General features: G+C 41.3%; 1 protein-coding gene across 1 annotated transcript in view; it reads left to right on the top strand.

Moving 5' to 3' along the window:
- SLC9D1 (solute carrier family 9 member D1) overlaps positions 1-14680 on the top strand; it is a 31733-nt gene that overhangs the window by 3724 nt on the left and 13329 nt on the right. Inside the window, exons 3-8 of the mRNA XM_075590628.1 lie at positions 1551-1730; positions 3316-3501; positions 7228-7356; positions 7803-7895; positions 10466-10652; positions 14558-14675. Coding sequence (XP_075446743.1) covers positions 1551-1730; positions 3316-3501; positions 7228-7356; positions 7803-7895; positions 10466-10652; positions 14558-14675 — 893 coding nt within the window. The remainder of the gene's footprint in view (positions 1-1550; positions 1731-3315; positions 3502-7227; positions 7357-7802; positions 7896-10465; positions 10653-14557; positions 14676-14680) is intronic.

Here is a 14680-nt window from a genome sequence, read left to right as displayed (position 1 = left end):
CCCGTGCGGAGGCGCGCTGAGGCTGAGGGAAAGCGGGTGCTTTCCCTGGCCTTGGTTAGTGCGCCGTCGGTGTGCGGGCCAGTGACGTCACTGAGCGAACCTCTCACGTGACCGGCCCTGCGCTCCCATGAGCGCGAAAATGTAAAATTTTCATAAGACGCACGCTTGCGGAAGCGTGCGCGAGCCCCTGCTAAAGCCGCTCTCATTGCGGCTGCAGGGGCTCACTGCCGAGCAGCAGCGCGCCTCAGCAAGGGTGCTGACCATGCCCGAGGCCTAAGACTGGCAAATAGATCTATCAATTAAAAAATTAAAACGGATTAATTTGCAAAATGAATAACTGCTTCATTGCCTCGGTGTACTGAATAGACAGCAGTGGTTGGCACCACACAGAACCAACAATGGTGCAAGTTAAGGAGACCTGTGAATAACCACCTGATCCAGGTTTATTTTGTTTGTATCACGTTCCAACAGCTTGCTCATATTGAAACAAATTGGGAAAATGTTTTCATTACATATCTGCTGAAAACGGTCACCTACTTGGGCCAGGTCCATAGTGCCTTCGCCTGTGCCGAGGCGTGCGCGGCCGTGACGTCACCCGCTTGAAGCGGGTGTGTTTTTCGGCCATGGTACGCGTGCCGTCTGTGGGCGTGTCTATGGGCGTGCCAGTGATGTCACGGAGCTGGTTCGCCCTCATTGGGTGAACCTCTCACGTGACCGGTTTGAACTGATTTCTTGCGCAACGCGCGCCCCCTCCCGCTTGCACGCGCCCGCATGGACGCGAACAATGCCTTAAGGCAGTCTGTTCGCTCAGCGTGCGGACGCGTCCACACGGCCTACGGTACCATGACCACATAAGGCTACATTTTATTCTTCTGCGTGCATTAAATGTAAGAATAATATCGGTAAAGTGTACTTTATTACTTTATTTCACACAAAGCATTTAAGCACTTTTTGTTTTTTTGTTCTCTTCCAAACCTGCTTTTCTGAAACACTTAACCCTGCTAAATTCATCAAACTGTTACTGCACAATAGAAAACAGACTTACCACCTGTAACAGTGTTCTCTTGTTTTCTGGAATCGCACACATCTGCCCCCGGGAGGCCTGTGTGTAAGAGGAGCTGCTTTAACAGACTTTCTGTTGACTCTTTGCTATGGTGCAGTTATACATTTCATATAACAGGAACATAGATTAAAGGGAGAGTTCCTTGCACCGCACACAATATTCTGGTTGTGTTAAGTGAAATCTTGCTTTCATTGCTATTTGCATCATTTATATTGATCCCTTCTTATAAAGGCCCCTCTGTGGCTACATAATGCAGCTGTACAAAGAGTAATTCAGTGCACTCCACTACTAAAGATATGCGAAAATGATATTCTTGGAGAATGGCCAGGCAAGATTGGTATAGAATAATGCAAAGTTGCAGAAAACATGGCGTCGTTTTATTGACCCTTTAGCATTTTGCAATTTATTAGACTTTTTCAATATACACATCTACAATATTTTTTTCCTTCTAGTACCTCACTATGCAATAATATTACATCTTTCACAGGAGGAAAAAGAATACGTGGAACTTCTGGCAGCTGAAAAACATCAGGTTGAAGCTCTCAAGAACTTGCAGCACCAGAACAAAAGCCTGTCCATCCTTGATGAGATCCTTGAAGACGTCCGGAAGGCTGCTGACCGTCTGGAGGAGGAGATAGAAGACCATGCGTTTGATGACAATAAATCTGTATGTGTTCTTCTACATGGACTGTATGTCATGTTCCTCTCCCGTTCACGCTCTGGGAGATGCTCTCCTCCAACTAGTTTTTACTAAAACATTGATTCCTACGTCTAATGATTTAACTTCTGGTACTAGAGAAGTTAAACACCTATAGCACAAAACGGTACGGAGGGTGTATTTACCTAATTTTAAGTCCTGCTAAGGAACAGTTGATTGTTATCATGTCCTGATATGTAAAACCATAGAATTCAAAGAGGGTGTACTTTCTTTTTCACACAACTGTACATCCTACTGCAGATTAGCTCGCTATGGGGGTGGTGCTCGATTTTATAAGGCGAGTATGTACTTTTCAACTTGACTTTATTTAAAAAAAAACATCACTTTATAATTGAGCAAAACCGGTAAACATATAAATCCACATTGAGCTTAATTATCCTATTTCTCATTGATACTTTTTCTATTGGAGGATTTGTAGGGATGACTTGGACACCTTAGAAGAATTTCACTTATTTGTATTACACTGTATTTATAGGTGTAACGCACACAATTCAGATATTCAACATTACATAGCAGTGGAATACCATGATGTTCCCTGTATTTAAGGTTTAAGGATAAACATTTGAAATCCTGCAATTATTTGAATTGTACATCGGTGAGCACCTGTACGCAAAAAAATCCCCCCCAATTTAATGAAAAATATAGTAGTATCCACGAGGCGCGGTAAAGCAGAGCACAGCTAGGCAAGTCCTTGCCTAGCTGTGCTCTGCTTTACCGCGCCTCGTGGATACTACTAGATTGACTCCATTGTGAAGAAAACGGGACAAGTCTATGTGAGTTATTGAACTTTACCATTTATTGGGAGGTATTTTCTAAGGTGTCTACAGGCGTGTTTAGACATTGTCCTTATTGGTAGTCCAGGGTTTGGAGCTTATATATCCCCAGCCACTGCACTCACCAGGACATTATATACTTGTCTATGTCTCACGCTCACCTATATATACCATAATACTCCCCTACATATGACTATACCTTTATGAACTTTCCTCTACAATCAAGAAACTGTGAATCATTATATGATTGTGACCGACTGTCATTGGAGCACTATAATTGAACTTTGTTCGTGTACCCTGCATTAATGAACAATATTACTTTTGCTGTATCAGATTCTTTGTTTTGATGCATAATTTGTTGAAAGAAAACTAGGTGCAATGTCAAATTATAAAGACAAAAACAAACAAAATAATGATACCCGCTCAACCTGAGTATATAGAAGGTAAATAGAGTTGGTAAACTAGGTGAAACTACTGGAGAGAACGCACGTTTCGCTTTTTCAAAAGTATTTTTATTGACAGTATATTCATCAGATTCATTTTCTTTTGTGCTAAATAGGCACTGCCATCCTCCTATATATACCAATCAGGATTTTTAGTCATTTTACTCGGCTAATACTGTTTACATAGTCAGAGTGCATGTCATTTTGGGGGCTTTCCTGTCCTGTGACAGGACCTCTCTTTTTGTTCTCTCCAAAAACAAACACCCACACATTTGAGACTAAACTAGTCTGAAGATCAGTTGTGTTTTCTCTTGCCAGATAAGAGGTGTGAATGTGGAGGCAGTCCTAAGAGTGGAAGAGGATGATGTCAAAAGGAATACATCCCAACAACAAGTGGAAGAGGATTTGGGACTCAGTATGCTTATTGACTCTCAAAATAACCAGTATATTCTGACTAAGCCCAGAGATTCAACCATACCCCGTGCTGATCACCACTTTATAAAGGTAAGTCTTGGCACAGTGTCCACAAATCACTGGTTTTAATTGCTGTCACTTCCTTTGTCTGAACACGGCTGCAATGTAACACGTTCTTCTTCCCTCGCAGTAATTGTGTTTCCATGTATTTAACATGCTACACGTAAATATACAAAGCCGGTGTAAGAAAACAGAATAGCAACTGGGAAAGTGGGATTTGCTTGGTAGTTAGTTGGGAGTCAAAGATTACAACTCGCCCGGTTAGTTAAGATCACAGTTGGGTGCTAAGATCAACGCTTTAGGATAAGAGACTTGACCCTTTCAGTGACACTTTGATTATCCATGGAATGTAAAAGGGCGGCACACTAGTTGGATGGCATAAGGGTTCTGCTCCCATTGGGGAGTTGATCATGCTTTGATTCTGTCTTAAATGGGTCCATGAACTGATACTTTATCTGTGATCTGTTTCACCACCACATACAAGATTGCGGGGGGTGATGGATGGAGATTGACCACCATTGCAGGTCAAACCTCAATATAACAATTAATGAGCAATGTATCAACTCCCATTCATTTATATGGTAAAATATATATGCCTTATCTGGGCATTATGTCAGTTTTCACTATATTGAATAGAGAGGACGACTATCTCCTATATAAAATGCCTCAGTATATTGTCACTTGGATTCCTGCATCTTCTGTGACCCGGGCAGCTGGGGGAGGCCCGAAATCTGACATTTTTTGGTCGCAGGCATTTTGCCGTGACCAAGTCGGCACTCAGGAACCCCTCACTGCAGTCGCTCTGCCACTGGACACTCGAACGCCGGCCTTTTTGACAATAAGGTAAGTTAATTTAAGGGGTTTTAGCGTATTGGGTTAGGTGGTATGGGTAAGAGGAGGGTTAGTATTACGGGTTAAGATTAGGGGGTTTAGGGTAAGAGGTTAAGGTTAGGGGCTTACTTGAGCGGCGAAACGGCTGGCGGAGAGATGTCCTTGGAGCGAGGTGAGTGGCGGCTAAATGCCGGCATCGACTTGGTCGCCGCAAAACGTCCACAACCAAATGTCTTCCTTTACTGCCTCTATTAAAGGCAAGTACCACATATTGGGCCAAACCTAATCGCACACAGGCCCTTATTCTGTGCAGTGTGAATAGCCTACCGCACGGAAAGCCCCATTGGCTTCAATAGGACTTGCCATGCGAAATCACTAGATCGGCACTAATCATTCTTCACAGAATAAGAGCCATAATTGAAACCCTTATTAAAAAAAATTACATTTACTTTTCATTTTGATTCCTTTGAAAAATGGATACTTTTCTATTCTTTGCCTATAAAGCAATTAGTAAATGTAAGAGTGCATTTAAACTTTTCCAGTAGCTTTTAAATCGTAGGAAATGGATTAGATATGGAATAAATCAAACCTTCCAAAGCATTCCATTTACAATGGAAACACTACAAAAAAAAATTCTAATATATATTTTTAAACACTTTTATACATTAGTCACGTTTTTATAGATAAATCGTGTAACCTATTTTCTGCCCCCTGATACGTGACTGATGGGGCCGTCAGTACTGAAGACTTTAACTAAAATAAAGAAATAGTACAAAAGCTAATTTTTTGCGTAGTGATATGACTCCCCTAACAAAATTGATCTAGTCACATCGCGTGCTCTTTGCCAACAATTCTTTAAGTTCTCATGTCATTTAAATCACTTCTGTACTGTATGGTCACACATGGCACTAGATCTACACGAAAAGAGACAATAACCCTTGGAGAAGCACACTACTGTATTAATACAAAAAATAATAAAATGTTATTGAAATCTGAACTAAACAAAAAACATACAGTGCCTAGTACTGTACTCACCCATTAGGGGACACATTATACTGGGCATTTTGCCTGAACTACCAACAGGTTAAATTATTTTTGCTCCCTAGTACTTACCTGGGACTTCTAGCAGTCTGGCGATACTTAGGCGCTCTAGTTTGGTTTTTAATCGCTATGTTTTTTGTTTAAGTTCACATTTCAATAAAATGTTATTTTTTGTATTAATGTAGTGTCCATCTCCAAGGGTTCTTTTCTCTTTTCGTGTAGATCATATGCTTTAGCCCTGATGGCAGCTCTTTAGAAAGAATTAGTGTAATACTCATTATTGGTTGCGCAGGGACCCTCCATTATCTGTCTCACACGGCACTAAATGAAAGCTCATGTGAAAACAATTTGTACATGGTTTTCCAGGACACACCACAAAACTGTCAAGGATCATTGTATACAAATGTTATTGCGAAGATGTGAAAATCCCCTTGGTTGCAAGTGGTAACAATTGCAGGGATGAGTTGACATGGCCAGTCTCACGTGGCACAAAGTGTACTAATGCCAGTGATCTGTTAAGGGATTCAATCTGGGTGATGTATTTTCTACGCAAATCTGACACCCAAAAGTATTTTTACATCTCTTTTTTAAAGTTAATTCCTTCTGGCTGCACATTTTTTGTCTTGATGTCTGTTTTCAGCTTGCGTTCGTGCAGCCAACTCCCATTATCTTGAGGTTGTATGACGGAGACAGCGTGTAAAAATTGGAAAGGAAACACTTGATTAAAAAAAAAGACTCCCCCAACGAGAGGCCCATAAGAAACACAATTTGTAATTTAATTCCCATAAATGAAAACAGGAACATTTTTGCTATTCACACGTTTAGATTTTTTTTTAGGGAATCAGATTAAACTGTTAAAGGAGTATTCCAATACAGGGGGTGGGGGGGAAACTTTTATATGAAGCGGGGGAGGGGAGGGGGGGTCACGTGAATTTCAGCTACGTGGGACTCCATGGTTTCCGAGATGCATACCTCCAAAGGTGCCGTTGGTTCTTCATGCAGGTTTAATTAACCCATGTCACGTGGGCCAATAGGTACAACCTCCATTTTGTTCCCTCTGGAGGGAACTGTACACATCCCCTTACACATGTACCCTTTTTGGAGGCAAATATGTCAGGAAGAAGGGGTTCCCAGAGCTGAAATGAACGCAGTACACCTCTGGAAACTCCCTGCTTGCTATACAGATGAGTCTAGGTGGAACCATATCAGTTCTTTAGAAGAGGTTGTTTTCCACCAGCTACTTGTGCTTAGGGCAACACCCTCACCACAAGGGTGGAGCAATTAGGGCTCATGTTACTTAACCGACAGGATATAAAAGTAATCTCTTTTGTTTCTAACAGGATGAGGGCAGTACAGTGTGTGCTGTTTGACCTGAAAAGATGTTACCAAGTGGTGCAAATGATTGTGATTTTAAAATAAGCCTATTGCTGCAGGATTTATTAGGAGGTAATTCCTGTTTGGAGGGAGATGGTGGGAATATCAAAATGAACAAGGGGGCTAAATACGGAAACATTTTTAGTATTGAAAGCAGAAATTACCCTGCTAGTAGGGTTTTTAAACTTTGGACAAGAATTGCTGTTTATTTACCACTGGGAGCATCCTAGTTAAGGGATACTTCAGTGGCGGTTACACTGCGAAATCAAAATGGCTGCTCACAGTGGTGATGAGTCTTTCTTCAAATTGATTGGTTTTCACTGTTTTATGAGTTCCTCTTGTTACATAAAATGAAGTATTTGTGTTTGTTTGTTTGCTTGCGCAGGCGTGTGTTTCTATACATCCATCCGTAGAAAATGTGTCCTTTTACTTTTCATTGACACTGGTAAATGTTGATAAGTGGGACTTCACAATTACAAGTACAAACAATCCTTCATGCTTTCTCCTTAGGACATCGTGACCATCGTAATGCTGTCTCTTCCCTGCGGGTGGGTGTGTACAATGATAGGACTGCCCACTATGTTTGGGTATGTCGTTTGTGGCGTACTGCTCGGACCATCCGGATTAAACAGCATCAAGGTAATACATCCAATGGTGCCGCACTTGTCACATGGAGTGCTTAAGTATACAGCGAGCAGGTTATATTATCCGCAGGCTTTAGGACAATGTTGGATTAATATTTGCCCCTAGCAATTTCCAAATGCAGCTTGTTACCCACCACTCTACTTCAGATATCGCTTGAGGAGAAACGTATGCTAGTTTTCATGTGCTGAAAGATGTTGGCTCGTCAAATCATTATGTAGGCATGTTACATTTGTTAGCTACATTAGCTTTGTAAAAAAATTAGGAAAAACTTGTGAATAGTTTCATGGGCAGAGGAGATCTTTTTTTGGCCCATAAACTTTGGAAGCCAATTTTCATCTACCTGTATTACAGTATAGAGAGCAATGTCCTCCCTCTGCAAAGTTTAAGCACGTTCCTGCAGGTAATGGGTTACAGTCTGTTCATTGTGCTTTGTTTTGCAGTCAATTGTACAAGTGGAGACCCTGGGGGAGTTTGGTGTATTCTTTACTCTCTTTCTTGTTGGTTTGGAGTTTTCCCCGGAAAGACTCAGTAAGGTATGTGCTATGTGTATTACTCATAGTGATTGTTTTCATTGTGCATTCTCCAAGATTAACAGTGTACTATTTCTTATCTTGGTACTTTATACTTCTGATAAGTTACATTTTGGGCTAACAAAACCCCAAATCGTTGCCCAGTAGAAGATAAATGATGGGAGGAGGGAACATTTCAAATTCCATTGTTAAAGGGGCAGTCCTACATAGCTGGCAAAAAAAACGTATAAATGTAATTGGCTTCGTTTTATCGTCTTACTATTAGCCTTAAAGTAAAAGTTGTGGTGTTTTTGATTCCTTTAAAATGTTGTTTTTCTGATCGTACCATGTAATAGTGGCCTTATAAACCAAGAATCGCCACGTAAATGTTCCTCTCGATTTCTTTAACCTGCAAGCAGTCTTTTCACGAAAGATTAGATGACAACAGTAAAAACATTTGAGCATTTGGTTACAGTGGAAACATTGAAGTTTTAAAATAGTATTTAAAAAAAAACCCTTGTTTTCTTAAAGGAATCAATCGTGTACATTTAGCCTAATAAACTTGTTCCTGCCATTATTTGCCTTTAGTCCTAGGACTGCCCATTTAATGTAACGTGCAGAGAAACTGCAGCTCTTTTGCAGCCAGAGCCTGTTTAAGCGCCCTAGTCTTCTGTTTCTCACATTTATTTATTTTTGAGCAAATGTAATCTGAAATAGTTACATAGTGAAAGTTGGATATCCTCCTACCGCAGGCAAGTTACAATAGACATAGTTGCAATCATCTGGGCCTCAGATTCAGATTTTATAATACTGCTCAAAGGAAATAATTTTAAAAAAAATTGAAAGCATTCAAGAAGACCGTTTTTACAATTTTATGTGTCCTGTCGTGTGCTAAGTTTGCACTTCAAAGGGCAGCTCATCAAGGTGGCCTAATCAAAGGTGCGCAAACTTTCTGCCCTGCGCCCCCCTGGCTGCTCAGCCCCAGTGCTCGTGCCCCCCATTACCTAGGAACCAGCGTGAAATAATGCCGCGGGTCACGTGACCCCGCAGCGTAATTTGACGTGCGTCGCCCGAAGCCAAAGCAGATGCCTCACGTGCTTCCTGGCATTTAATTTAAATGCTTTCAGGAAGAGCACGTGGCCTCTGTAACTTCTGCCCCCACCCCTCCCCCCAAAAAAACACGCGCCCCAGTCCTAACTAAAAGGGGGTGAAACCATTTGTCTGTGTTTTTTTTAAACTTTGTATAAAGTATACTTTAATTGTGATTACATCTTTCTCATTATTGTCCCTTGGAAAAGATTTTTTTTTTTTTCTGTATAGGTCAATTGAAATTTATGCTCATCACATACTTATTGTACTTAATGTTTTATCCATTTGCTTAAAGATGGCATCATAATTACGTTAACAGGGCCAAAGGAACAATAAATGAGTCTTCCCACAAAAATGAATTGTATACAGATTATTAATAGCCTTCATAGCATTTGCTTACCATGGAAACATTTAAGTGTGTGTGTGTGTGTGTGTGTGTGTGTGTGTGTGTGTGTGTGTGTGTGTGTGTGTGTGTGTGTGTGTGTGTGTGTGTGTGTGTGTGTGTGTGTGTGTGTGTGTGTGTGTGTGTGTGTGTGTGTGTGTGTGTGTGTGTGTGTGTGTGTGTGTGTGTGTGTGTGTGTCACCAGTCGCCTACATTTCCGCTATTACACATGCCATTGTCGTTAGTCCTAGGTGGGACTGCCTCTTTAAGTCGCTCTAGCATACTGGGCAGCAACAGTAATGTCTAAGGCTAGGTCCCTAGTGGCTGCTGCGTGCGCGCTGCACTCAAGGCACAGCCCCATATGGTACAGGCCCCAGTCGGGGGGGTGCGTGCGCGCGCACAAAGTGCCATGTGCGACTGCCTTGGCTAAAGACCAGAATTTTATCTCTTGGTGTGGCAGCTGAACATTGGCCACGGCGGTGGTTCAGCCAATGAGTGCGAACCAGCCATGTGAGGTCATGGCTTCCACCCCCTCCGCCCCCACCACGCACCCCAGTCGCAAGTGATGTGAAGTCCAACAGACCGCTCGGCTGCAGGGGAGAGCTTCTTCCTGCAACCGGGGCCGTAGCCTAAAGTATCTAGGAGAACAAAAAGAACTACTCCTGCACTTCTGCAGGCTTATAACACTCTGGCCAAAGGGTTTAACTAAATGACCCTTACTCATGAGAGGCAGGAATTGGCAGGAGCGCAGGAATTGTTATTTTTCCTATATGTAAGGCCAATCCTTTTTCCAGCAGCACACGTCTAGAGGGAGGAGCGCGGTAATATGTACAGTCTTCCACCAAAGTGTCTAGGAGACAGGATCTTAATAAGGATGTTGGGTTCATCTTTTTAGTTTAGCAATATACGCTTACTTTTAGCTTCACATACTACACCCGTAGACCAATATTTACTTTGTATGTAGTATTGGCAATATGTTCTACAAGGTGTGCAAAGATAGTGGGACAATGCAGTACAACAGGTGGCTGGGGAAGAAGGCTATTATCGAGTATTGTGTTGCTGAGGCAGTTATACCGGTGCTGAGGTTAAACATCTAGCCTATTGTATGTTTGTAATCCCTCAGGTATGGAAGATTTCTGTCCAAGGACCCTGCCTTATGACTGTCCTAATGATTGCATTTGGCTTGCTGTGGGGACACTTGATGAGAATTAGACCAACCCAAACCGTTTTTATTTCAACTTGTTTGTCTTTGTCGAGTACACCTTTGGTATCCAGATTCCTTGCAGGCGGGTCTCGCGGGGATAAAGATGGTATGCATTCACAATATTCATTTGAATCCATGTCTATTTATTGTAAAACTATGCAGTCTATTTTTAAAAATCATTTCCAATCTGAAATTCTTATATTCTCCCCCCCTTCCACCCCCCCCCCCCCCCCCAAGTATCCCACGATCATTAATCTCAGCACAGTTGTGTCTTTTATTGTTTGTACAATTATTTATGAAAGGCTAGAGAGAAAGTGCTCTCTTTGGTCAAAAGTTTGAGCTTATCCTATGATTGATTCCACCGCTGCAACACTTATCCCAAAATGACTGTGGGGTGCAGAAGACCAACTGAAGGGCAGCAGTCCCTTCAACTAGCACAGATACACCGTCCAGGGGCATTGTAACACCGTGCATTGCTGGCTGTTAGAAGGGCCGAGACCCATTGACTCCGAGCAGGAGCAAGGTGTACCTGCGAGCAAGGTGTACCTGCGAGCAAGGTGTACCTGCGAGCAAGGTGTACCTGCGAGCAAGGTGCTCCATTCCAATACAAGCTGTTTATAGAACAGGAATGTTTTGGCCGCTCGCGTCAAATACCACCTGAGAAACGCCATTCCAGAAAATAATTCTGCTTTAGGCTGTTTAAAAAAAAAAAGCAGAGCTAATTAAAACGATGGTGAAATGGGCCTTAAAAGGTGTAATAATGAGCCATGTCTCCATAATTGGATGTAGTGCTTCAAAGCTGCATGTAAAGAAGTCTTGAAAAATCCTATTTCTGATTATCCATAATGGGGAAAGAGCAATAGATACTGGGTGATCACTGCAGGTCAGTAAATTAAATAACCCAGTTTGATAAACCTTATAATAGTGCTATATAAAAACGCAATCCAATTGTTTGCATCTGATTTCCACTGTTGCGTTATAAAATATAAATTGTCTTCATGCCTATTGAGATAAATATTTAAAACCGGATATAAACTATTCAATAGTTTGAACACATTGCCCCGCAAATATGGTCGAAGAAGCAGAGTGTTGCGTCTCGAGGTGATCCCCATGTCCTCTAGTTGGAAAAGTACAAAGCTACATTTCCACTGGATCTCCAAACTATTTAAGTGCAAGCAGAGAAAAAGTCAGCAAGGCCATAAGTAAACCTTGTCAAACTTAAGTGAATGTTATTTTTTTTAAAGCACCCACTGATGTGGTGCCTGTATTGAGCACAACCACGCATCTTTTGATATGGTGAAGAAAAAAATTATACCATAATTAGAAACTGGCAGCAGGCTTTAATGCTAAAATACTCTTAACATTAGCATTGCCTACTCTGCACTTGTTCTGTTAGCGTGCGATGACGCTCATTTACACACACTAATGCTTTTTTTTTACATGCAATATAGTCTCTTGAAGTAAAGATTGTAAACACTGTTCTATTATGCTGATCTTATCGGATTGGTAATCATTTTAATACTCTAGTGATGGTAACAGATCCAACTGTATTAGACATGAAGGCTGCAATTTTGGTAAATTTCGTCTACACAATACTTACATTTTTTTTTTTTTATTATTGCTAAGCGATGTGCTGCATTTAACATGCTTATGTGCGTAAACTATTTCTCACTGCTGTAAATGGAAGTTGCACTCAAGTGCTGCATTGGTGGTCTCACAAAGGGTAAGCAGCTTTCTATAACTACATCAACTAGTCCCCCCCCCCCCCCAGTATGTACCATGCTTGGACCTCACATTTCATCACTTCGCTGCCTGGGAGTGGCTGACAAGATGGCACTTTTGCTCTAAAATGTATCTTAAATTAATAGTCTAGCATCTTTGGTTCATTCTTGTGAAGTTGTTTTATATTCAACTTTCCACCATACGCCTTACACATTCACTACATTCATGAAATAAAGGAAAATTGACGGCTTCCACAGTGACCATTTTAACAGGGTAGAATAGACACTCACTGCTATTTTGATATGCTGTTGCAATACAGAGAGCTGCCACCCCATGCATCTGATGTGGCCTCCACTTGTACTGTACATAGCAGTGTACCCCTCGCCTCAATTTGCTGCTTACTACGTATATTGAAATGACCTTTAACAGTTATTGTTAATCTCCGAGATCAGTTGATACCATAAATGCATATGCCAGTTGTATTATCCCCTAGTTAACTGTTCTCTTTTTTTTTTTAAGCTATAACTGTACTGTGGGTCAGGTTGAAGTAGCATTTGTTAATTGTAGAATTTCGTCTAAGAAAGCAAATAAATGTGAATGCTTTGCACTATGGTATGTCGCGTATGAGCTGGCATGTAAAATGCTGTGATCCTTACTTTTTACTTGGTTGATTGTAGATGCATTGTTGTAACCATTTGGCATGGCTTGGGCAATATCTTTAAAGGTCTGTGCCAAAACTGACAGCCATAATATTGGTATGTTTTCATTATATGAGATACTTCAAAGTGAAGTATTTCTCTTCTCCTCCCCCCTCCCCTCACTCCCCCCATCCCTCCCCTGTTATAAAATACTGTTACGTGTTTGCACATTTTGGCGTATAGACAATCACCCAAAGGGTTAATTCATTCAAAATCATTAAATCGGGCATTGAGTGAGGGTGGGATACGTAGTATTAACTAATACTACACAACTGATTTTATTTAAAAAATAAAAACACCCCCCTCCCCCACACACACAGGATTTTATACTAAATGCTGCTTTAAACTTAGGAAAAATTGGATGGAAGCAACCGCATGCTGACCCCGGCGGGCACATTATTTTCCAAAGACAGGAAATTAAGCCTGGCTGGTGAAAACATGTTCATTTTAAAAAGAATTGCGACATGCAGGTGAAAATGTAGCACATTTTCTCCAATTTGAGCATCGGGGCTCCTATTTGTCCTTATTTGTAGTGACATGTAAACACTTGAGTACAAAAACGGGGTTGATGATTTTTGTATAGATTAGTGATGGGTAACGGCATGCTTCAAAGGCCAGATGTGCGTCCACACATCACCCTTATTCGCTGAGGCAGTAGAAAGCAAGTGACATGGAGGGATTAAATGGGAGGCTGCAGGGTGATATAGGAGTGTGTAACGGGCTTGTTCCCTGTGCATCTATTTAATACTGTCATACTCCTTAGGTTGCATGCCTACCAGTGGTATATAGATGTTACACATTTCCAAAATGAAAATACAAATTGGTAGTGGTAAAATCCCAGTGAATTTTTATTTCCAAACATTAGGAATCCTGATTATCGGGAACATACCATCTAACTTAAAAAAAAAATGTGTGTACCCCGGTTTAAGGACACTCACGAGTAAGGACATAATCGCCCAATAGGCAAACGGCATCTCACACATGCGCCTGTCAGTACGTCCTGAACAGCAATACCGGCTCCCTACCTGTACCGAAGCTGTGCGCAAGCGGGGAGACTACAGAGCCTGTTACAAATGCGTTATTTACACCAGTTCTGCACGTGTATGACATTTGCAGTGCAGTACATGCATCAATAAGTGGAAAAAAGGTAGTGCTTCACTTTAAGTACATTTTCGCTTTACATACAGTACATGCTCCGCTCCCATTGCCGTGTGTGTGTATAATACACACACACACACACACACACACACACACACACACACACACACACACACACACACTGTACACCCGTCTACAGTAGGGGCGGTTGCACCCTTTAACGATGCTGCTTCTTTCATTACTTAAAAATACAGTAAACTCATCCAAGCTAGAGCTTTTCTGTATAAGTATGACCTAACTTTGCAGTGTAAAGTATAACATATACTGTAAGTATACATATAGAATAACGTATATGTTGTCTAAAATTAGCATAGGTTGAACTTGATGGACGCATGTTTTTTATTCAACCTCATTCATCTACAATGTAACTTGGTGTTTTTTTTATTTTATTTTTATGTAAAAATGAAACTATTTTTGTTTTCTGTTTGTACAGGTGATCTTGACTATAGCAGTGTACTTCTTGGCATGCTAGTAATGCAGGATGTGCAACTCAGCTTGTTTATAGCTGTTATGCCAACTCTTACTCAAGCAGGAGGTAGCACTTATTCAAGGTAAT

This window comes from Ascaphus truei, chromosome 3 (genome assembly GCF_040206685.1).
Source record: "Ascaphus truei isolate aAscTru1 chromosome 3, aAscTru1.hap1, whole genome shotgun sequence".
Taxonomy (NCBI): Eukaryota; Metazoa; Chordata; class Amphibia; order Anura; family Ascaphidae; genus Ascaphus; species Ascaphus truei.
This window is presented reverse-complemented; position numbering and strand designations above follow the sequence as displayed.